This window comes from Prionailurus viverrinus, chromosome B1, assembly GCF_022837055.1.
Source record: "Prionailurus viverrinus isolate Anna chromosome B1, UM_Priviv_1.0, whole genome shotgun sequence".
Taxonomy (NCBI): domain Eukaryota; kingdom Metazoa; phylum Chordata; class Mammalia; order Carnivora; family Felidae; genus Prionailurus; species Prionailurus viverrinus.
In genome coordinates, this window is record NC_062564.1 from 119,668,114 (window position 1) to 119,693,735 (window position 25,622).

At 40.4% G+C, this 25,622-nt stretch overlaps 1 protein-coding gene across 1 annotated transcript; it reads left to right on the plus strand.

Annotated features, from left to right (window-relative positions):
• Positions 1-381: 381 nt before the first annotated feature.
• BDH2 (3-hydroxybutyrate dehydrogenase 2) lies at positions 382-25,230 on the plus strand. Its single transcript, XM_047857088.1, has 10 exons — positions 382-453; positions 3,206-3,297; positions 4,207-4,285; positions 6,381-6,477; positions 8,960-9,068; positions 16,049-16,109; positions 17,330-17,443; positions 20,717-20,775; positions 21,361-21,453; positions 23,462-25,230. Exons 2-10 carry the CDS (start codon positions 3,223-3,225, stop codon positions 23,513-23,515), a joined length of 741 nt encoding a protein of 246 aa, XP_047713044.1. The 5' UTR covers positions 382-453; positions 3,206-3,222; the 3' UTR covers positions 23,516-25,230.
• Positions 25,231-25,622: the final 392 nt, after the last annotated feature.

Below are 25,622 nucleotides of genomic sequence, written 5' to 3' on the forward strand. Positions count from 1 at the left end.
GGTTGGGGGGGGGGGTGGGTGGGAGGGAGGAGAGGGTGGGCGATGGGTATTGAGGAGGGCACCTTTTGGGATGAGCACTGGGTGTTGTATGGAAACCAATTTGTCAATAAATTTCAGAAAAAAAAAATGTAAATATCCTAGAAGAGCGCATAATAGACCCCAACAAACAACAAAGACCCGTTAAAGTGAAGCAAATGATTTCCACATCCTAAGTAAGCTGTAAGGGGGCTTTTCCAGTTTTCACCTTCTCCTTGGAGTTAACAGTTCTAGATGAGCTCCACTAGATGGCAGCACACACACGTATATAGTATACAAACGTGCGACTCCTTAAAACTGAACGAAACTACAAATCCCAACATGCATCTTTAAGCGCCTGACTTGCTCCTGCACAAAGGTCTCAAGTTTGTTGCTCGAATGGGGATCTGGAGGACGCCGTCCACCTGCTGCTCTAAAGTAAGATTTCCTAATATTTTTTAAATTTAATTTTAGCCTGCGAAAAGAAGAGGTTTAGATTTTTGCTTGTTCTGCAAGTTACCTATTTCAACATTAATCTTAGCAGTTAAGTCAGGGTAAGGGTGTGTTTTTAACAAGTTTGAAACTCTGGTATATTAGTTTTTCAGTGTGCTTTTCACGTTGGATTTTACCATTTAAGGCCACGTTTGCACTCATTTTCCCAAATAAACCCATTTGTATTTAATAATGTAGTTTATTCTAACAGGTTTTAGCCCCAAAATCTGGTTCCAGAAAGCCAAGGCTAGCTAGGGGAGATATCGGAGTGAGCAAAGTGGCTACTCTGTGCTCCAGCAATTGTTCAGTAGTAAGTGCTTCTTTCTCCTGGTGTCAGAGATTCCTAGGGACGCCTTTGGTGTGTGCCTTCAGTGTCATGTTCCTGAAGCCAGCAATTAACAGAGGTGTAAAATAATCGCTTTTTAATACACCACGCCCAGGATCTTCGCCCAAGATCCAGTAAGATGATTGGATTCTCTTACTTTCTATAGTATATATGGTTATATCTCTCAACTCTTTACATGTTTAAAGTGAAAACGTATCACTCGTGTAAGAATAAAGACAAAATAAATAGAGAAAATCCATGGCATCAGAGTAGGTCAGGCAGTGTAAAAGCTCAGTTTCTCTGGCGCATGACAAACGCAGATTTAATCCGAGAGAGTATCAGTGAGACTCTAAGCAAGTCCCTGGAGCGGGTTGTTCGTCTGGCCCTCGGAGAAGCAAAACTCCAAGACAGAGGTAAACGTGCAGGAGAGTTATAAGGGGAAATGCTGGTGTGAGAGAAAATGAGAGGGGACTGGCCGTCAGACCACGAGGGAGCCCCTCCTCCCTCCCCGGGCAGGAAGGCAGTGCAGTGACTGGAGGGTCCGCAAGGCCCCGGAAAGAGCCCCGTGTCCCCCAGAAAAGAGTCAGCCTTGGTGGTGGTGCGCACTCGCGCCCAGGTCTCACAGCGTGCGGGTGGGCGTGCGGAGACTGCGAGAACCACGCGAACCACGAGGTCCTCTCCTGGACCTGCAATCCGCAGGCCTAATTCGCAGCCGCGAGGCAGGGTGCAGACCACATGATCTCTCCGAAGATAGGGCACTGGTGACCAGGCCTTGTGTCACGTCTCAAATGCTTCTCTGATCCAGCCCCCCCTTCCCATCCCTGCTATTTCACGCTCGGCCCTTCAGGCCCCCGCAGCACCCTCCCAAGGAAACCACCCACTCCCCAAGGTCTGCTCCAGTGATCTTTCCAAAATACATGTCTTCTTGTGTTGCACTCATTTCATCAGTCCTTCAGTGGCCATTATCCACAGGAGTAACTGGCCGCTCAGCATTCCGAGCTTAGATAAAGTGTGAAGGCTTGATTACAGCAAAATGCCAAGGTTGGCAGAAGACAGCAGAGATATATTCACAAAGATAGCACTAGATCATGTGAGCCCTTTAGGCAAGACTAGCTAGTTACCTGTATTTTTTTAGGCGGGTAATTGAGCAGTGAGCGTGTAGGTTATCTGTACATGTACTATTTAAGTAAGTTCACTCGGTACCCACCCAATTACGCACCCCTTCCCCCAGCTTTTCTCTTAATAGAGGCCAGAAAACAAAACTCAAATTCCTAGCCCTTGCTGCTAGAGCTGGCGAGTGAAATGTAGGCTGAAATGTTTGGCAAGGGCTTCCTTGTTGACTAGAAAGTGAGGACTCTCTGAAAGGCTTTTTTGGCTTTTATTTCCCACCACCACCCCCACCTTTTTTTTTTTTTTTTTTTTTGCCTGAATGCTGATGAGATGCCTTGCGACAAAGTAGCCATTTTGTGACTTGGCGTGAGATCAGAGGCAGCCATGAAGTACAGCAGGGTGAGAAAAGACGCCCAGGTCCTTGAAGACAGCCTCAGTTGATCATCATCTGACTCTTAACCACCCCCAATCTCGTCATGAGCCATTCCTCTTATCCCAGAGTCTACAATCCAAGCACCAGATATCTTATGCGTATCTTATTTTCCCGATGTCAGAATTTCTGTCTCCAGTTTGAAAATTACTGATGGTATCTGATAAAGTGTCACTACTTTAAGAGAGGATCAGCGGCATTGTGGAGTGGAATTTCACATAGCAAAGGAGTCGGGAGGATTGAGCTTAGTTCTGGTTCTGTCATTAACTGGCTCTGTGACCTCGAGCAAGTCAGATCAGTTTTCCCCTCTACAAAATGGGAGTGTTGGACATGATTTTATTTTTCCAGTTCTTTTGTTCAATGACTCTCTGAGGCCAACCACTAAATCTTTCCAAGGGAGAAGGAAAAGCCATGAACAATTGATAGTGCAAACCCCAACAAAAATTTATAGCAGAGAAATTGGGAAGCAGCCCCAAGTAGCAAGGACACATACAATGCCAAAAGAAGTGTGTATAGAGAGAGTGGGGAGGATGATGGTGGTAGTGAGGGGAAGGACTCCTCCCCTGCTGTATCAGTATCAGAGGCTGTCTTCTCTAAGTAGTGAAGAAACCAAATGGTAGGTTGAAGTCCCATGTCTGTCTGTTGCCAGTTATCACTTCAATGGTTTATGCTAAATGTTTTTGATTTACAAAGCTACATGTCTAGACTCAGCATTCTTGGAGAATTCAGTTGATGGACTATCTGTACAGAAATGCTACCTTTAAGTTCATTCTAGATGTCACTGCACAGGACCACATGCTGCAATGTAAACCATTAAATACACATGTCTCTAGATTGAACCACAGGTTCCATGATGGGTCGACTTGATGGGAAGATCATCGTCCTGACTGCTGCTGCTCAGGGGATTGGGAGGGCAGCTGCCATAGTAAGTTATTATTTCTTGTTAGCTTACTAACTTTTGAGGTATTAAATTATGTGGACACAGCCCATGGTTATTTAATTCTGCTCTCGTTTTTGGTTGTTTTTGGCTTTAATTTTGTTTTGTTTTACTTTTGTGCTTCTGTTGTCTGAGGTTACAAAAAGAAAACTCACTAGCTTTGACCCAGGGCAAGTGAAGGAATGAATACCTCACGTGTTTATTATGCGACATCAGTGATAACCTTGGACTCTGAGAAACTTAATTCTCTGCCTCAGTTTCTCTGCACGATGATATATTTACTGCAGGGGACCTACAGGAATGTATTGCTTTCTGTAATTGTCAATTCAGATGTAGGACTCCAGAGATACAAGACTATCAGGTTACTTTCACCTTCTAATTTATATCAACTTCTTGTGCATTATAACCCACACCTGAACTCATTAATGCACTTACAGTATAATAGGGTATGGTTTGACATTTATGAAAACAGTAATATTGTCTTAGGAGGAAAAGTGTGAAAATAACACATTTTCTCTTATTATTTGGGATATAGTAAAAAATGGAAAATAATAAGAACTAGCTCAGAAATGAAATACAGGCTATCACATCACAGAATAGTATTTTGAGAGGTGTCCGTAACAGAGTCCTAGTTTTTAAAAACACTCTTTTATTTGATAATGCTTACAGGCACAAAGTCAGATGACAAGCACAATGTATGTCATGTTGTTCTAATTAATGGTAAAATTATTAACAATGGGAAGGGTGAAATGAGAGTAGAGAGCTTAAAATTCCACCTATTTTATAAGTAAAACAATGAAAATAAGATAAGGGGGGAAAGGCTAAATGACTTTCCACTCAAGAGAATGGAATCAAATCGAATAAACAAAGGATTTATTTGTACATTGTGTCTACCAGGCTTTTGCAAGAGAAGGTGCCAAAGTCATAGCCACAGATATCAATGAGTCCAAACTTCAGGAACTGGAAAAGTACCCTGGTAAGCAACTCAGCACTTTGAACTTGGGATTCAGAATCTACAAGGTATTATAAAGCAATATTGTTCACATGTTGAAAGAAAATTCCTTAGCTGCTCGGTCGTGCTGGCCTTTTTAGAGCGTTTTTCTCTGCTATCACGTCTATATTCTGTGTGGGGCTCCTGGGCAGCTCAGTCAGTTAAGCATCTGACTCTCGATTTCAGCTCAGGTCATGATCTCATGATTTGTGAGATTGAGCCCTATGTTGGGCTCTATGCTGATAGCACAGAACCTGCTTGGGATTCCCTCTCCCTTTTTCTCTGCCCCTCTTCCTCTTGCATTCTCCCTCTCTCTACTTTTCTCTCTCTCAAAATAAATAAACATTTTTTAAAAATCTGTATTCTGTGAACCTACAGACAAAAATCTATACATTTAAATGTATAAACAAAATTTTAAGATGTATGCTTAAATTTTTTTTATTTAGCCAAAATGTTGAAGGATTCAGTACTCAATTACAAAATTACATGTGAAAATTTAATAGTTGTTAACTTTTTTTTTTAAGTAAGCTTTCGTCAATGGTGAGCTTGAACTCACAACCCTAAGGTCAAGAGTCACATGCTCCACCAACTGAGCCACCCAGGTGCCCCTGTTACGTTAACTTTTGATGATGACTTTCCACTTCTCTGCCTCCCTCTGGGGGAGACGCTGTCCAATAGACACATGACATGAGCCATATGTGCAAGTGTAAATTTTCTTAGTGGCTACATTTAAAAAGTAAAAAGATACAGGTGAAATTAATTTTAATAATGTATTTTAATTAATTCAATGTATCTGAAATATTATAATTTTAACATATGCAATTGTAAAACATTACAATAGAAAATTTTACATTTTTTACACTAAATCTCTGAAATCCATGTGTATTTTACATTTACAGCACATTTCAGGTCAGACTAGCTGCATTTCCTATCCATGCTTAGTAGCCAGCCACATGTGGCTAGTGGCCACCATATTGGAGACAGCTCAGCCTTAAAATCACATGTCATGATCAGAAACTATAAGAGATTAACTTGTTCAAGTACATATTGCCCCTTACTGTACCACACCGAGCCTAACTCCGACGTCAAAGGGCTTTAATTGGCGTTACTCAGAAAGAAATCAGAACGTAGAACTCATTTCAAAGTTAACTGTTTCAGCGAAATAGAATAGGTTGCATGATCAAACATAATTTAGTTCAATTGAATTAGTTAACTGAATTAGACTGAGTTATCATTTCAACAAATGTAAGGGAAGCTGCTGTCGTAGAAAAGCACAGAGGAAAGGAAAGTCCTTCTGAAACTCCATTCTAGTCCTCCCTTTATTTATAATCTTTCTTTTCTATATGCAAAAGGGAAGAATAGAATAATAAACCATATATTTTCTAAATCATAAAAATTGTGACTGCTGCTTAATGAAAGCATTAGAGCATATTTTTTTAGTAGCTAGTACAGTGTGTCTGCCTCAGACCCCATGCCAACTCTCTCATGACTAGTGTTTTCATCCCTTCTTGTGGCCTGTCATTTCTTCTTGGAATTTGGTCCAGAAATAAATGATGGTACCTGTGATCCACAAAGTCATTTCTAGTCGATAATACAATTGACATAAAGGTAAAATGCACAAATAGAAACCATCTCTTATCCCACTGCCCCTGTCCTTCCCCCTCAGACAGAATTCAGCATCACTGTAGCAGTGATTCAACCTCTGGGTTGAAAGACGGGACTAGAATGAGCCCACTTGCAGGTATTGCTGCTGGTTTGCTGAGAAGCATCTACTATAGAGGTCAAGGTGGAGCACCTGGCTGGCTCAGTCTGTAGAGCCTCCGACTCTTGATGTCAGGTCGTAAGTTCAAGTCCCATGCTGGTTGTGGAGCCTACTTAAAAAAAAAAAAAAAGATGGAGAGGACTTCAAGATTTTTACTAATGAGATTCTTAAGATTGATAAGACCCTACTAATGGCCAACAATCCTGTGAAGTCTAACTGGACAAATACTACAGTCTTCACACTTCAGAACAGCTAAATCTTCAAGGCTAGACATTTCTATGAGTAAAGATAAATTGTGTACTTTGTTTTGTTTTTCAGGTATTCAGATTCGGGCCCTTGATGTCACAAAGAAGAAACAAATTGATCAGTTTGCCAATGAAGTTGAGAGACTTGATGTTCTCTTTAATGTTGCTGGGTAATTCATACTTTTTCATTTCACTCTCCTTACAGAAAGTTTTATATGACTTTTATTTAAAAAGTTTTGGTAAGGGGCACTTGGGTGGCTCAGTCAGTTAAGCATCCAAGTCTTGATTTTGGCTCAGGTCATGATTTCACAGTTCGTGAGATCAAACCCTGCATCAGGCTCTGCACTGACATTGTGGAGCCTGCTTGAGATTTTCTGTCTCCCTCTCTCTCTGCCTTTCTCTGGCTCGTGCTCTGTCTCACTCTCTCAAAATGAATAAATAAACTTTTAAAAAATTTTTGATAATAAGGCATAATTGTTCATCATGAACCATAATCTATTTCTTAGGAAATATAGTTAGGTTTTAGACAAATTTTATTCCAAGTAAGATTCAGCAAATAAGACAGCCATAGAAGTGAACATGGGCTTCAGGCTCTGCACTGATAGTGTGGAGCCCACTTGAGATCCCCTCTCTCTCTCTCTCCCACTTCTCTCTCAGTCGCTTCCCTGCTTGCATGCACATGCACTCTCTCTCACTCTGTCTCAAAATAAATAAATAAACTTAAGGAAAAAAAAAAGCGGACACGGACTTGAGTCCTAAGGAAAATGATGGTCTCAAGAGAACTGGTATTAATCCAAACCTGTTAATCTTAAGGCTGGTCATAGGCTTACAGCAATGGACTGGCTGTGGACGCTCCACTAAGACTTATAAAATAAAATGAAAAACCATTTTCCAGTAGGTGTCTTTATTTTTTTTGAATGTTTTTATTTATTTTTGAGACAGAGAGAGACAGAGCATGAGCAGGGGAGGGGCAGAGAGGAAGACACAGAATCTGAAGCAGGCTCCGGGCTCTGAGCTGTCAGCACAGAGCCTGATGCGGGGTTTGAACCACGAACTGTGAGATCATGACCTGAGCCAAAGTCAGACACTTAACCAACTGAGCCACCCAGGCACCCCTCCAGAAGGTGTCTTTAAAGCAAAGTATATTTACCAGAAACCAAGTACTCAGCTTATTGAAATGCAGGTGTTCCCAATTTTTTGGCATGGCATTCTAGCAACTCCTTTACACATCCCAAGCTCAGTGTTTCTTACTGGGACAATGAATTCCACCCAGCAAAAGAAGTTTCCGTGTTGCATCTCTGTATAGAGCACAAAGAGAATGGCTTAATTGAACTTATGCAGATGATACCAAACGTGCTGAACCGTGTATGAATGAGGAGAGGCTGGAACTGGAGCAGCTCGTGCTGGGACTTTCCCTGCTCAGGCGAGACAGTAGAGATGAGTACAGCCGAGGTTTACACAGGAACTAAGTGACATTCCACTTTTCTTATGTTCTGTTATATTTGTACTGCCGCATTGACGGAAAAATTCCAGAGCCTTCTAATACATTTTTGTTCTTCCTAATCATTATGTTTCTGCACAAAAAACATGTATGTATGTATATATATACATATATATATATATATAGTGTGTGTGTGTGTGTATATATATATATATATATATATATATACATACATACACACCTTTCTATAGTTTGTCATAGGTTACACTGTGTGGATATTAAACCAACAATTTATGACAATCTGCTACATAAATAAACTGCTCATCCCTTATATGAGAATATACTCAGAGCCATGACAAAAAAATCCGCAGAACTGGTTTTTGAATATCTATGTATTAAATTCTCAGCAAGGTAAGGGATATAGAAATAGAGCATGGGTACCTGCTGTCATACGAAGGATGAGAAGGTTATTTAAGAGTGTGACTTGAGGGGCACCTGGGTGGTTCAGTCGGTTAAGCGTCCAACTTCAGCTCAGGTCAGGATCTCACAGCTCGTGAGTTTGAGCCCCGCATCGAGCTATGTGCTGACAGTTCAGAGCCTGGAGCCGCCTTCAGATTCTCTGTCTCCCTCTCTCTGTCCCTCCTCTGTTTGCACTCTCTCTCAAAAACAAATAAACACTAAAAAAAATGTTTTTAAAAACAAGAGTGTGACTTGAAAAGAAGTGAAAGTTGCTTTAAGAGTTTTGTTCTGCTTTGTTTACTCAATATGTTAGAACTGTATGATAGCGATATTACTTTGCTACCCTGAGATGTTGAGACAATGGTTTTCCTTTGCAATTTGATTTCCCTTTGAAAATGTTAAATCTATGCCACCTGAGGGCACTGTTGCTTATGAAATAGGAGTCGGGGCAAGTATCATGTTCTCATTTGTTTGTGATATTGTTTTTGCTATTTCCTGTGCACTTGCCATAGAGCTTCTTATGTTTGGTGGCCCCAAGCTTTTGCCTTTCTTTCAAAAGAAAGATGTTGTTTTCCAATAAATTTATTTAGCTTAAGCTGTTGGATACTTACTAACTTAATGTACTAAGTGTTACTATGAATTGCTAAAATCTTCATAAGGTCTAAGTCAATAAATGACAATATAAAATGATAAGGAAGTACAATAGAAATTCTAAATGATCATTTTTCCCCACTGATTAATCCCTCTTCCAGTTTTGTCCATCATGGAACCATCCTGGACTGTGAGGAGAAGGACTGGGACTTCTCGATGAATCTCAATGTCCGCAGCATGTACCTGATGATCAAGGCATTTCTTCCTAAAGTAAGGACCACCATCACTATGATAAGTAGGTCTCCACACCGGGCATCCAGAAAGGGCCCTTACCTTTCTGTTCTGAAGAGTGACAGTAGCTACCACAATGACTAACCCATACTGAACATTTATATCAAGACACTTAATACAAACTCACTTAACCTTCCAGTTAAGAAATATTCAAGAAGTATTAAGAACTTTCTTTATGCAAGTCTCCATTCTGGGTGCAGAAGACTCATCAGAAAAACAAGTCCCTTCTATGAGAGAGATCTCATTTTTGGGGAGTGAGACAGGATAACATAATTAAATAAACATATAACTCCGGGAGTGGTTAGAAGTACTATGAAGAAGGAGCACCTGAGTGGCTTAGTAGGTTGAGTGTCTAAATCTTGATTTCAGGTCAGGTCGTGATCTCATGGTTCATGAGTTTGAGCCCCACTTCGGGCTCTGCACTGACAGCGTGGGGCCTGCTGGGAATTCTCTGTCTCCCTCTCTCTCTGCCCCTCCCCTGCTCATGCTTGCTCACTCTCTCTCAAAAATAAATACACTTAAAAAAAAAAGTGCTAGGAAGAAAAAGAAGCTAGGATATCAGTAAAGCCCAGGGTGCCTCGCTGATAAGCTGAAATTTTCATGGAGGTCCAAGTGAAATGAGGGAGCTAACCATTGAGGTATATGAGGAAGAGGGTCCCAGAGAGAGGGATAGCAAGGAGGTACATGGGACCAGAAGAATGGGATAAGGTAGGTACTACTTTATCACATCCACTGTACAGAGGATAAAACTGGGAGGTGAGGTAACTTGCCCAAGGTCACATAACTAGCAAGTGGTTAGAGCCGGGATTTGAACCCTGGAGGTTAGGCCCCTTCTTGAATTTCATTGTCTAGGCATATGCTGTCAGATGGATGTACCTCATTGCTTTTCTGTTCCTTGAGTATTCTTCTTGCACTCGTGTTTTTAACTGAGCCACAGAGGTACCAGAGAGGTGAGAGACAGTGTGTGTTAAAGAGAGAGAGCATTCTTCCTGAGTCTGCTACCCTGGAATTCCACAGCTTTTCCACAACTCATTAATAATTTTCATTTTGTTTTACAAATAAGCATTACATGCCTTTTGATGAAAAGCACACGCTAGGCATTCTTGGAGAGGGGAGTGTAAATATGAAAAAGATTGAGTTCAAATGAACTTGTAAGCCGATAATGAGCACAGGCTCAGACAATGAAGGGATTGACTGCGTACAGAACCGGCTCAGTCCAAGGCTGCAAACTGAACCCTAGTGAAATGCAGAAGGAGCCGTTCTTCTCTTCCATCCCAGCTGGATTAGATGGCAGACGTACTGAATGCTGCCAACCCAGTGCAGGAGAAGAGCTTTTTAAAGGCAAGGCAGGGCTGATGCTTTGCTCTGAACATTCAACATAATGTCAAAAAGGATCCCAGGTCACTTAGGTGGCTCAGTAGGTTAAGCATCCGATTTCAGCTCCGATCATGATTTCACCGTTTGTGGGTTCAAGCCCCATGTCAGGCTCTGTGCTGACAGCTCAGGGCCTGGAGCCTGCTTTGGATTCTGTGTCTCCCTCTTTTTCTACCTGTCTCTCTCTCTCTCTCAAAAATAAGTAATAAACATTAAAAAAAGAAAAAAAGAAGAAGGATCCAGGTGAATGTTGAAAGGAAAACTAGAAAAACTGACTTCATAACAAAGGAATTTGTTTCAATCTACTTGTTTAGTGCTTAGAAAGGATCTCTTAGTGGTTCCATGGGATATGGGACTAGCAAATTGTTTTTTTAAATGTTGATTTATTTTTGAGAGAGAGAGGGGTGGAGAGGGGCAGAGAGAGGGAGACAGGGGATCTGAAGCCATCTCTCTGCTGATAGCAGAGAGCCTGACATGGGGCTCCAACCCACGAACTATGAGATCACCACACAAGCCGAAGTCAGATGTTTAACTGACTGAGCCACACAGGTGCCCCTAGCAAATTTATTTTTAATGTAAATTTCATTTTTTTGTTTATTCGGAGTTCATGAGAATCTGTTATTTGGAACCCTGATTCTTTTTTTGTTTTTGTTTTTGTTTTTTTTTAATTTTTTTTTTCAACATTTATTTATTTTTGGGACAGAGAGAGACAGAGCATGAACGGGGGAGGGGCAGAGAGAGAGGGAGACACAGAATCGGAAACAGGCTCCAGGCTCTGAGCCATCAGCCCAGAGCCCGACGCGGGGCTCGAACTCACGGGCCTCGAGATCGTGACCTGGCTGAAGTCGGACGCTTAACCGACTGCGCCACCCAGGCGCCCCACCCTGATTATTTTTTTGATGCCTGATCCTTAACCTATGATTGGGAGAGAAGCCAAGGCTGTGGCAAAAGGAGAAAACTTAGATCATAGTGGGTAAGACTATCACATGTGCAAAAACAGCCTACTTCATGTCTGCAGTGCTTGACAAATATGAGTGAAGGGAGCAGGCATGGGGTATGGTCCAGCGGCACTGAAATTCAAACTTGTCAGTAAATGTTAACTTTTGAAATATCAAACACTAACTTGCAAATTAGTGAGTTTTCCTATAATTTAAAGCATCTTAACAATAATCCATATGAGCCACTAATACTCATTTGTAAAAAATCCCAAGAGATATTATTGACTGGGATGGGCAGTGAGAAGAAGTCAGTGCCACTTATTAAAGTGACAGTAACCAACCTGACCCTGGATTTCAAACTCTGGCATCACAGCCTGAACTCTGCCCCTACTTCACCATGTGCCGTGGGAAATGGCACTTGTACTCTGTTCTATTTAAAATGAGGATGAGATGGGGTACCTGGGTGGCTCAGTTAGGTGTTCAACACTTGGTTTCATCTCCGGTCATGATCTGATGGTTTACAAGATTGAGCCTCACATCAGGCTCCACACTGACATCGCGGAGCCTGCTTGGGATGCTCTCTCTCCCTCTCTCCACCCCTCCCCTGCTTGCTCACTCTCTTTCTCTGAAAATAAATAGGCTAACTTTAAAAAAATAAAATGAGTGGGGCGCCTGGGTGGCTCAGTCGGTTGAGCGTCTGACTTCGGCTCAGGTCATGATCTCACAGTTCGTGGGTTCGAGCCCCACATCAGGCTCTGTGCTGACCTCTTGCTCAGAGCCTGGAGCCTGCTTCAGATTCTGTGTCTCCCTGTCTCTCTGCCCCTCCCCCGCTCATGCTTTGTCTCACTCTATTTCTCAAAAATAAATAAATGTAAAAAAATAAAATGAGGATGAGAGATTACACAATCCCTTCCAGCCCTAATTGGGATCTTCTGGGTTCATTAACAATGAGGCACATACAACAGGGTAGAACTTTCCAGGGGAAGTCAGGATTTGGAGTCTAGGCAGATCTGAAAAGTCAGGTGGTCAAGACATAGGAACACTTGTAGGAAATTTTTGATCATGGATACACACACAGAAAACCATTCCAAAACTGGAATGTGAGTCAAAAGGCAAAGAACAAGCTGAAAATACTGTAAGAAGAAGTCAGTGCAAAATCCAAAGTCAGGGAAGTCTTGGATATGTGGAGGTTTTTCCCCTTTGCTGTATCTTAGAAGATTCTCTAGTACATAGAGATGCTCTAGCAAGTATTTGTTGAATGAATAAATGAACCTAGGTTGTCAGTCCAGGTAGAGGTGAGACATGGAATCATCAAAGAGCCAAGAACCCAAGGTCTGCCAGGTTTAAGAGCTGAGTTCAGTGGAGATAGAAAAGCTAGGTAGGTAGGACTGACTAGATCAACAGCTGGAGGAAATTTTCAGAGCTCTTTCTTAGCCCCTGCCTGAGCTTCTGGGAGGTCAGTCCCATACAGAATTACTACATACCAGGCACTTCACTTTATACTTGCTAAGTGATATTTGCCAGAGCGGGACGTTGCATGGGGAGCCAGGAAGAGCATCCACACCGTACCAGCAGGTACTGAGCTGGTGTTGAGAAAACAGCGTGGAAGGGTGCTGAGCATGGACTGAGGGCTCTAGATCCAGCAGACAGACCTGGCTGAATGGATAGCACAAATGTTAAGGGACAGCACTAGCACCTCCTAGGTGGCTCTATTCCAAAGTTTTGCCTGAGGAATTATAGTATTTCCGGTGATTAGAGACTGAACTTACTTAGTAGCTCATCGTTATGTATTCTACTGTAATATATGTATTCTATAGGTATTAAAATGGATTATATATGACAATGATAGCTCAATGAAACTGGAACAAAACTAAAAATAAGTAAAAACAGATTATTTGCTAAATTGGATAAGAAAGAATAATGTTAAGGCTTCGTTTCCAACACCATTATACTTTACTAATTTTCCTGGTCGTTTTTGTGAAGACCCCATCTCATTATGATCCTCTTTATCACATAGACAAACAAGTGGGGTTAAATATTTTCACCCCTACTGTGTCCTTGCCTTGATCGGGTCACCTCAGCCTCTCCTGTATCCTTTAATCCATCCAACACAATGCCTTAGGTTGTTGTATATAGATTCTCTGCTCTTGAGAACAAACAGTAACTAAGTATCAAAACAGAAAGTCAGGAGAATACCATGGGGAGATCTGCCATCTTGGCAGCCACATCCCTGGACCATCCAGTCACTCACCCCCATCCCTATGCCTCTCTGACTGAAAGCTGCTGGAGAAGCTCACCCCAGCAGGAGTGACTTCTCTCCCTACCCTGACTATTGAGACTCTTTTCTTTTTAGAAACTCGTTCTTTGCTTGACTTTCATGGCATAGGATATCCTGCTTTTCCTTCCTCTGTTCTCTGGTGGTGGTCTTCCATTCCCTCTCAGCAGTTGTTTTAACTCTTCACCACTCTCTGTGTCCACCATTCCCCCCACTCAACCTTGTTCTTTACAGCCATCCTCCGAGCTTCTGATGTCAATGAGAAGGTAGTGCCCATCGAGTAGGAATTCTCTCCATGTCTCACTTCTTCATGGGTACCCACACTCTTGCACATATCTCCATGCCCTGAAAGCACACGTACTTATTATACTAAGTATAAATGTATATGAAAACATTTTTCATTCATAGCAGTTTTTCATTTATATATTCCTTTACATCAGGGGCAGGGCCCAGCAATCTGCACTTTAAATTAGCCCCTCAAGAGATTTTGATTCATCACAGTGTTTGACCACCTACTGTGTACCCTGTCTAGGAGAACAAAACAGCCCCAACCCCTCCTCTTCAGACCTTCACACTTGGAATGGGGGAATTCTGAGGGAGGTGTTCTTAGGAAGCACTGCCCTCGATGAGGGAGGCAGGCCTCACTTCATGTAACTGTTTACCACGTCCTGCCCTTACCACCTCGACCTCCCCCCACATAACTCACAGACATTGCTGCATCTCAGCTTTTCTCAGTCCTTTCTGAAATCACTGTATCACCTTCCAGTGGTCTCCTCCATGTCGTGCCACTATAATCTTAGAATTCCCCAATTCTAAACATGCCACTTCTCTGCATTAAGCCCCTCATTGTCACCACCACATTGCCTCCTGGGTAAAGCCCAAATTCCTAAATTTAGCCCCTGTTGGCCTCTGCAGCCTCATTCCTCCCACTCCGGGCATTCCAGCCAGACCCATCCCTTCCTCCCAGCTCTGTGCTAGAGCCTTTATACATGTGGCCCTCACTCCTTAAAACACCTTTCTCTTTTATTTTTCTGAATTACACTCCAGTTTTCAAAAATCAGCCCACCTCCAATGCAAGCTGGTGCAGCCACTCTGGAAAACAGTATGGAGGTTCCTCAAAAAACTAAAAATGGAACTACCCTAAGACCCAGCAATTGCACTACTAGGCATTTATTCACTGGATACAGGCGTGCTGTTTCGAAGGGACACATGCACCCCCATGTTTATAGCAGCACTATCAACAATAGCCAAAGTATGGAAAGAGCCCAAATGTCCATCGATGGATGAATGGATAAAGCAAATGTGGCATATATATACAATGCAGTATTACTCAGCCATCAAAAAGAATGAAATCTTGCCATTTGCAACTACGTGGATGGAACTGGAGGGTATTATGCTAAGTAAAATTAGTCAGAGAAAGACAAAAATCATATGACTTCACTCATATGAGGACTTTAAGAGACAAAACAGTTGAACATAAGGGAAGGAAAACAAAAATAATATAAAAATGGGGAGGGGGGACAAAACAGAAGAGACTCATAAATATGGTGAACAAACTGAGGGTTGCTGGAGGGGTTGTGGGAGGGGGGATGGGCTAAATGGGGAAGGGGCATTAAGGAAGACACTTGTTGGGATGAACACTGGGTGTTACACACAGGGGATGAATCACTGGAATCTACTTCTGAAATCATGGTTGCACTACATGCTAGCTAATTTGGATGTAAATTTTAAAAAATTAAAAATAAAATTAAAAAAATAAATAAATAAAAAATAAATGCTTTTTCCTCCCTGGCGGGGGGGTTGGGGGGGTAGTATCAGCCCACCTCTTTCCTCCTCAGGAGCCCTCCTCTGAGTGTCCTGAAGCCTAGTTTGGTCCCTTCCCACCACCGACCCCTCTCTGTGGAGGTCTCCGCTGTTGTTGGGTGCTGGTTATGTCAGCACCCCCAGTCCCCTGGCAGCTCTCCATAGGCAGAGAGTGTGTCATTTATCTTCGTATCTCCTGGACCTAGCACAGTAGGTGTTCAACAAATATATGTTGAATAAAGTAAGAATTTTCCAACATCGGGAGTACAAAGTAGTAATTAATGTTCATTAACCTTCCATTCAGCTCAGAGTTTCTCCTTGGTCTTGCTGATGCTCCTGTGCCAAAGGAAGGCAGTAATCCCCCTGGGAAATGTTCCTGCCAGTGAGTGCGTCAGCATGCCATCAACTCCCAGCAGTGACTGGGTGAGGCTGTTAAGACGCTTAACCGTGCTTAATGTTAATAGCTAAGAAGATGGTTCTGCAAACCATAAGTAAATGCAAATCTTGTAAAGAGCTATTATTTTTATCTTGCAGAGTGGCATTTTTTAAATTTGTTTTTGTTTTGGCAGATGCTTGCACAGAAATCTGGCAACATTATCAACATGTCCTCTGTGGCTTCTAGCCTCAAAGGTAAGGTCCGTCTTCCTCTGGGAATCACGATGCACATACTCCAAAAACTTTATGACCTATATGGGTTTTCGGAACAAACATAGCAGGGATTATAAAACCCACACGTAATTTCAACACCACTTTTTAAAAAAAATTGTTATTAAGCTCCCTTCTATCAGCCCTTTCTGCCTTAGATGTAAACCAATTGTAACAAATAAGTTTGGTTTCATTTGCCCTTCCTCTAATCCCTTCCAGTGGATATGGAAATGGAAATCAAGTTGGAAGAAGGAAATATTTACCCATTTAATTAACCAAAAAAGATGTATTGAACACTGTGTGTCCCTGCCCAAAAGAATTCACACTGCAAAAGGAAGAGAGTCAGGCAGATGTAGGTCTTCTATAGCATGATAATATTACAACACAGGTTTGTGCAAAGTACTGGCACGATATGGGGGAGGGTAACAATTTGGGAAGTGCTTCACAAAGACGGTGGATCTGGGCCCTAAACAAGAGGTCAAGTTGAAGAGCCAGGATCGCAGTGCCATCTGGAGTAATGTCAAATGTCACAGTCTGGCAGATGGGTTTGTGAGTTTAAAATGAAATCACTACTGCTGAGATAACATTCTTTCTCTTTGCAAGAACACACAGTGAGCCTGCACGAAGAGAGGAAGGTAGAGAAATGCCTCGGCCCCTTGACTTTTTGGTTTGGTTTTTGTTTTGTTGTTCTTTACCCTGATTGTCCTTTGGTGTCTTTTGGAATCTGCCCAAGTGTTCGACCAACTGACGATGAAAACCTAAGACCATTGCCGTTACCTAAATGCAGCATCTCAACACATAGGTCTCAACTGAGTTGGGCCAGTAATGATCTTACTTTCCTACACTCAGAAATTAGCCCCAGGAAGGGAGAAAACCTGATACCAAATTTTATTATTTCTTAGGTGTGTTTATTTATTTTGAGAGAGAGAGAGAGAGAGGGTGAGGGGCAGAGAGAGGGAGAGAAAGAATCCCAAGCAGGCTCTGTGCTGTCAGTGCAGAGCCCAATGCGGAGCTCAAACTCACGAACCTAAATCGAGAGTCAGACACAACCGACTGAGCCAGCCAGGTGCCCCCTGAATCAAACTTTAAAAAGGATGGCATGGGAGAAAGTATGACAGTAGGTATGGAGGACAGTAATTTGTGTTCCCTTTCTAAAGGAGATTTTTTTTGTTCCTTCAATGGTTAAACCTTCCTTTCATCCTCAGGAGTTGTGAACAGATGCGTGTACAGTACCACGAAGGCGGCCGTGATTGGCCTCACAAAGTCTGTGGCTGCAGATTTCATCCAGCAGGGCATCAGGTGCAACTGTGTGTGTCCAGGTGAGGTAGGCACAAAAGGGCTGTGCACTTGTCCTTTCTGAACCCTGGTTCGCACTGTGAAACATATGCATAGAAGCTTGTTTACCACATGCTATATTGTGTCCTGTCATTAGGAAAAGCTCAAATGAAAAAGGGTCTAGGCTAAGGTAACAGTCCAACGGTATGTTGGCAATGAGATTCTCAGTCATTGGGAATGAACCACAGATGCAAAGGGTTTAAATGGTATTCACACGTGTGTGGAACAACTCCAAATCTCGTGGCCAAGATAACTGACCAGAGCTTGGTGTTTTGGAGGTAGACCAGAGATGACCTTGTCAGGCGAAAGATGAAAAGTAGACCGTGTTCACTGGACCGCAGGAAGAAGGTAAGAGGAGCCTCCCAAAACACAGGGAGCTACTGAGGCTTGTAAATCACCTGGGCTGACCCAAAACCAAAAAGGAGAGATTAACACCTTCCTTTATGCTATAAAAAGGGGATCAGCAAACTATGACCTGCAGGTGGAATCTGGCCCGTCACCTGTTTAGTAAACACAGTCTTATTGTAACACACCCACACCTAGTTTGCCACATGTATGGCTACAGGCAGAGTTGAGTAGTTGTGCCAGACCAAATGGTTCTCAAAACTAAGAATATTTCCTATCTGGCTTTTTACCAGGATGCATGCTGACCTCTCATATAAAGGAAAGAAGAAAAGAAGAACTTATTATTAGTAGAAAGGACATTCAGTCTGTCCAAACAAAAGCATTCTATAACTTATTTTGTAGGAATAACTTCCCATTTTCTTAATGACTATGGGTATGTCTATTAAACAGATATGCCCTTTCACCTGGTTCCACTGACCCAAAATGAATACAGGTTGCCTAAGAAGAATTATTAACTTCTTCTCTAAAAAGGAATTAAATATCACATATCCAGAATCAAGCTTGCTCTCAGTGGTTCACAACTGGTACTGGGGGGTTGGGGAGAAGCAGCATTTCACAGTTACGTATGGAACTTTTCAAAACCTGAAGTGCATGCCAGAACTTGGGGAAAGAGTTGATGGGGAAAATTCTGTGTAGTTTGGAAAGTTCCACATGAGATTTTTATATAATCCACCATGGTCTCCCCTCAGGTTAAAAAACACTAACTCATTAGTTTAAAAGAGGAATGTGAAATACCTTTCAAGCTACAGAATTTCCATGACGGAGGTATTCTGTTTAATTTTTCTTGGATTAGAAATGTAAACATAGGTAACACCAAGAAAGAAGAGGATACAGAAGAGACAGTTTCACTGGGTTTTAACATACACGCTGGTGATACTTGACTCTAGCTATTTCTGGTGCCATTTACCCAGTGGAAAAAATTGAAAAATGATTTGGAAAATGTGGTTGTTTTAGCAGCTGGACTTTTCAGAAGTTTGGAAAATATATTATCAACCTGTGTGGGACAAGGAACGAGCTGTGACTCATGAGCCAGTCACAGCAGAAAACCTGACAAGGAGTGAGTGTGTCTGGGGTAGTGCTGCTGGTGGTATAGTCACACTCTTCAACACCAGCCTTTGTAGACTATGACATGCTATGTGGTCCGTGCCCTGGACGCAGTAGAGTTGAGACAATGGAATTAAGTACAAGGCATAGGCTTGCTCTATAGTTTCATTTAATAACCATTAATACCAGCCATATGAAAGACATGATGCTCCCTCGCCTGAGTGGTAGGAAGCTGTCAAAGTTGTATTTTAAAACTGGATTTTGAGGACATTGTTCAATGAAAGCTTACGACATCTTGAGCATACTGTTGGTAGGACTGGGGACTGTAAGGAGGCTATGGACGAGGGAAGTGAGGAAAATATTACCAGAAGATGGGTACAAGGGAATCTTTGTTACATGGTTTCAGAAAGTTTATCAACATTATTGCCTGTAGTAATGTGGAAGGTAGAAAATGTTCCTAATGAACCAGGTGACCATTTCTAGTAAAGACAGTTTCTACCCTGAGTGTCAAAAGTGCTGCCCACTTATGATGAAACGTGAGAGGAAACAGGTAAGCTAAAGAAAGGGTGTAAACACAAAGGAGCCAAAACTTTCTGAATTTGAAGATTTCCACCCTCTCCAGAGAAATGACAAATGATGCTAAAATTAAGAAATGGTTGGGGCTCCTGGCTGGCTCAGTCGATAGAGCGTACAACTCTTGATCTTGAGACTGTGAGTTCAAGCTCCAAGGTAGGTACAGAGATTACTAAAAAAACTAATTTTTTTTTAAAAGAAAATAAATGATTTCCTAGTAAACATCATCCCTATGGCACTCTCAGGAGCAGAAGATATGACTTTAAAATCATTTTTTAGGACCTTAGAAATACCATGTGGTTGCCCAGAGTACTGTCAGCACCCCCCACCCCCCGCCAAAAGGCCCTCTAAACAGAATTTACAGATTACAAAAATTGACAGAAACTCTGGGAAAGTTGCTCTGTAGGAGCTTGAACCAAGCGGGATTTTCAAATGTTTAGTGTCATTCTTACTTTAAGTGAGATAATTCAAATTCTATTTTTTATGAGAAACATGAAACAGTGGTTAAAAATAGGAATTTGAAACCAATGAAAATAGGCAAGATAATGAAGAAAATGTCGAGCCATTTAATTACTGAGGACCGTGACAGGCATGGCCCTGTCTGAGGATCCCCAGAGTGAACCTGACAGCAAAGAATGGTTTGGGGATCATTAAGGCAACCTAGGTTCTTTCACTGATGAGGTATTTATATGGCTGTATTTACATCTCAGGGTTGTTGTGAGGAATAACTGAGATAATACATGTAAAAGTGCTGAAAATCCATAAAGTGTCATGCAGTGTAATGTGACTAAAATATATCTTGGGGATGCTTGTGTGACTCACCCAGAGTCCTTGCCTAATGTCACAAAGAATTATGGTCTCTGTGTGTGTGTTTTTAATGTTTATTCATTTATTTTGAGAGACAGAGGGAGGGAGGGAGGGGCAGAGAGAGAGGGGAGAGAGAATCCCAAGCAAGCTCAGTGTTACCAGCACAGAGCCCGATGCAGGCCTCAATCTCACAACCATGAGATCATGACCTAAGCTGAAATCAAAAGCCAGATGCTTAACCAACTGAGCCACCCAAGCACCCCTATGGTCTGTGTTTTTAGAAATCCTAAACATGGAGGTGAAATTATCATTGTAAGTCATGGGAAAGGATTTCATTGATGTATCATGTGGAAAGGAAGTTTAAAGTTTGTCAACTTCTTTTTTCAATTTGAGTAATTAACCAAGCTGAATGTCCCCCTTTGATTTAGGAACAGTTGATACCCCATCTCTACAAGAAAGAATACAAGCCAGACCAAATCCTGAAGAGGTATATCTACTATTTTAAATGCGATTAAATCTTCTGGTTGAAAAATGTCCTCTTCCTTACCTAGAGTAGACAAATTCAGAGACAGACAGAGGGCGGCTGCCAAGAGCTGGGGGAGGAGAGAACAGGGAGCTATTGGTTAATGGGTACAGAGTTTCAGTTTTGCAAGACGAAGAGAGTTCTAGAGATTTGTTGCACAATAACGTAAATGTACTTAACACTACTGAACTATACACTTAAAAATGATTAAGATGGTAAATAACGTGTATTTTACCACAATTTCAAAAAAAATTTTTTTAAAGCTCTCCTCTTTAATATGTATTTTGATCTGACACAGTATCTACAGGTTTTATTATAGACACAGTGTCTATAGGTTTTACTAGTTTGAGTAGCTTGGAAGTCATTCTAGTCCTACCTGGTCCACAATTAATGATATTCTCATGTATCATGTATCATACATGATTAATCAAGGCAGCAAGCCAATGGTAACTCTATAGATTCCTCTTGCCTCGGACTTCCTGAAGGAGTTGCAGGTGAATTCAGACTTCACCTCCTATCACTGATATCTGGTATGGTTTCTGATCTCAGGCACTGAGCTCTTTCCTGAAGAGACAGAAGACGGGAAGATTTGCAACCGCAGAAGAAGTAGCCCTCCTCTGTGTGTATTTGGCTTCTGATGAAGTAAGCACTGTTCTTCCCAGGGAGTTCATTATTCCTCATTTGGCCACAATTTGCTTATCAAAATAATGTCATTTTAGAGAGTTGCAACATATATAAGAGGTTGCATTTACAAGATAGGGATAAATTCTAATTTAGTTTGCTCAAAGAAAGGCCACTTTGATCTGAGCCACCAACTCTTCCTTATTCAACTCTATGTGTCACTAAATCTTGTAGCAAATGACATGGAAGATTGAAAAAATAAATTGCTCAATTTTATGAGAGACAGTTGCTTTGAAAAATTGTAATTGGGGAAAGTCGAATTAAATGTAAGTCAAGCAAATGAACCTCCAAAATTATGAGAGCTTCAGGTGAAAGGGGGAGAGAGTTAACCAGATTTAGTTGTGTCTAGAATACACAGAATTGGCATTTGGTGTTTTTATTTTTACTGGTGACTTAATTAGGACAATCCCACTGGCTGGTTTTTTCCTGTGAATTCTTGTTTATCACATATGGAAATCCCAATTCTATCTCATTCTGTTTTGCACCTATTTAGTAATCAATTTCTTCCTTAATGGCTATTGCATATTCTTAAATGGCATACAACTAGGAAAGCAGAAACTATAAGGTAAAGAGCACAAAAACACCCCCCCTCTGTTGGATGTATTTGAATATTACATGAGGAGGGAACTGCAGCATTTGAGATGGGGGGGGGGGATTAGGCAGGAGTGAGGAGGCATGTTACTGATCTATTAGCTCTTCTTTACAGTAACTTGCACACCAGCTAGTTGGTGAATGTAACAAATAGTGGTTGAAATGTTAGTGACCGAAGTTACCACTTCTCAGGACTGTTAACAGCAGTTTTTAGCAGCTGGGAAATTGCTAAACAAATTACTAATGGAACAAGTTCATTGGCTTTTGTTGTTTCTCTGAATCTGTATCTGGGCAGAAGAGTTCATTTGAATTGGGGGGTACTGCTGATAAATTAAATTGTCCTTGTTTAGCCAGAGCTTAGTTTACCAAATATTTGGAAATGTTCTGGCTTGAAATGTGCAATAAAAAGACCTTTGGACTTCTAGAGGAGCCCCAAGGCGTCCATATGTGTAACAGAAAGTTTGCTTTTTAAAAAACCTTTGGGGAGTTGATGATAGTTTACCTACAGTATGTGATTAGTTTTCATAGATTGAACTTTAAAAATGTCTGTACTCATACTGTGATGTCTGTCCTTCCTGCCTCTTCCATTGTGTCAGGCTTCAGATAAATTTAAAAATAAGAACACGAATTTAACATCTATGTTTAAGTTAAAAGATTTTTAAACTTCTACCACAAGGCTTACTTCAGATTGATTTCTTTGGAAAGTGCAAATTTCTGTGCAAAAAAAAAAAAAAAAGTGGTTTGTTTTTTTTTTTAATTCCCTTAGTTTGGTACAGATTTGGATATCTGAAACTAGTATAGAATATTTTTTCATAGCTTAATAGATATAATTATTCATATAAGTTTTTTAAACACATTTACTGTGCCTCAGCTTCTGACAACACCTATATATTTTTATCAACTAAAAATACAATATCTTCCACAAAAAATTGTTTAGTAATTAACACAACCACTTTATGACTAATACACTTGACGACATTCAAAAGTTTATTAATGGCATAAAACTCAGCTGCTTTAGAATAGTTCTGAATTTCAAAATGAAAATGTACTGTTTTAGCTTATACTTTATCCTAATTTAGGGAATGGCTGCATATCACTGAGCTTAATTTTCTGATTCTGAGACCAAACATCTGCTTAGAATGTGACATGTGCTAAAACACTAGCCAGAGGCCAGGTAACTCTAGATCACAAGAACATGCAGCAGTTTCAAATCATCCAAAATGTAATTCAGATTTTTCCTAAAATCTATTTGTTATGTGAGATTTCCTGTTACCATGAGAGTACATTGTTTAGGTTTCTGAGTCATGGAAAAATTGAAGAAACACAACCTGTGTTAAACCTGGTTAATTGTTCTGTCTCCTTGTGTTTGTCATTGCAGTCTGCCTACGTAACAGGTAATCCTGTCATCATTGATGGAGGCTGGAGCTTGTGATTTTAAAATCTCCTTGCTGGGAAGGCAGGCTCTTCCTGTCCACAGTGAACCTGGTTACAAAGAAAACTCACCCATCATGTCTCTCCTATTAACAGCCTATTAACGAAAACAAGCCCTTTTTAATGATGTCTTTGCTCACAAGAGTCAGATTCTTTAAATATATTAATCTCTTTCTAACCTCTTCTGAAATCATTATAGGTAGACGACATAAAAGATAATGAACTCACTGCAAATGAAGAGGTTTAACATCAACCACAATTTGTAAACATATAAAATTAAAATGTGAATATGAAAAATGGAAGGTTTTTAAGAAAAAAGTATTTGTATTTTACTTCTATTTCCCAATATTCAAATATTTCGTATAATTCTGCTTGGTCTGTACATGGACTCTAATTTTAAAATTTTACACCATCATAAATGAACACAAGATAGGAAAGAATTTAGCTTCAGTGACTTACATTAAAAAAGAGTTTAGATTCAGAACTATATTGTTAATCTGTTATATAAAAGAAAAATAATCATCAAGTATTTATATTTAACAGATGTTACCATTCATAATTGAGTACTATTTTCTTAGTTTAACTAAAAAATCTTTATTAAAATAATGACATCGGCATGGGCCTAAGAAACTTACAGTGAACCAGCAGTATTTTCAGTTTGAATAGATTAAGTGTAGATTTTTTTCATCAAATGCCAGGTTAACAGTAAGAGGACATGAAATTTAGAAACAGTCTCTGGATACATAAATATAAATGAATCGTATAACAGGAAACTAAAAGAAAATAATTTTCAAGGGATGGGTGAAATAGAGAATTAGGAAACACAAACTTCCAGTTATAAGTAAGTCACAGAGATGAAAAGTACAGCATAGGGAATACAGTCATTAATATTATAATAATGTTGTAGAGGGACTACACTTAATCATGATGGGCACTGAATAATGTATAGAATTATTGAATCAATTATGTTTTACACCTGGAGTTAATACAACATTGTATATTAATCATAATTCAATAAGAAATGGTTAAAAAAATTTTTTTCAAGAAAAAGTTTAAGCAAATTCATGGATGGTAATTGTATAAGAGGTTATTAGGAAGTTTTTTCTTTTTATTTTAGTTTTAGGGTTTTATGTTTGTTTTTTACTTGTTGCTACTTCAAAAGACCAAATGGTATGATGCACATATAGATAATAAATGAGCAGTTATTCTTAGTCTTTCCTCTTAGAAACTTAATTAACAACTAATATTAACAAGGAAAATTTTGAAATGGACATTGAGAGGATAACATTTTATGTGCGAGGAAGAGTATTATGTGATTGATGAAAAAAAGTTAAAATTGACAGCAAAGGATATTTTGACCAGCATTCCCAAAGAGTCCATTGATACAGGATTTGTTTTGGGGTTCTGGACCAGGTTTCCACAACTGCATCACAGAACGCTTGGTTTGTGACTAAACCAAGTCCCCGGATATATGTTAGATTTTAGTATTCTGGTTTGTGAAATAAGGGAACTGGGCCAAATGACTTGGGTTTTTGTTTTGTGTTTTGTTTTTGGTGTATTATATTCAAAATGCTGTAACTTCTTATTAAGTGGAGTAGTGGAACAATGAAACTTACAAGTATGTTATGAAGTACTTCATGCTGTGAGCAAGTATACGGGTGTGTGTATAACTATGACAGATGAATTCTAAATAAACAAATGATGAATTCTTGAAAATGAATTCTAATTAACAAATGCTTCTTCAGACTGCATGCTCTAACTATAAACTATAAAACATTATAAACAATAAAAGTGCAGGTAAAACCTAACTAAAAAGTTCAGTGTTCCTCTCCAAAGTCCTGTTACTCAAATCGGGTGATGTGTCGATGAAGATCATATGTCTGAAACAAAAGGAAAACTGTATTTCATTCCTGTGGTAAGAGGAAGCTGGATACCACTAGAAACTTCCCCCGTCCTTAGGAGAGGAAGAGTTCGACTTAGGAAAATACAGTAATAATCACTTTAGATGCCCTGAAGTTTACAGAACGTAGGTTCATCCGTCCTGCCCACAAAGGCTGAGAGACAAGAATGAGTGGTTTTTATTTGGTGGAGATATTAACTTGACATTG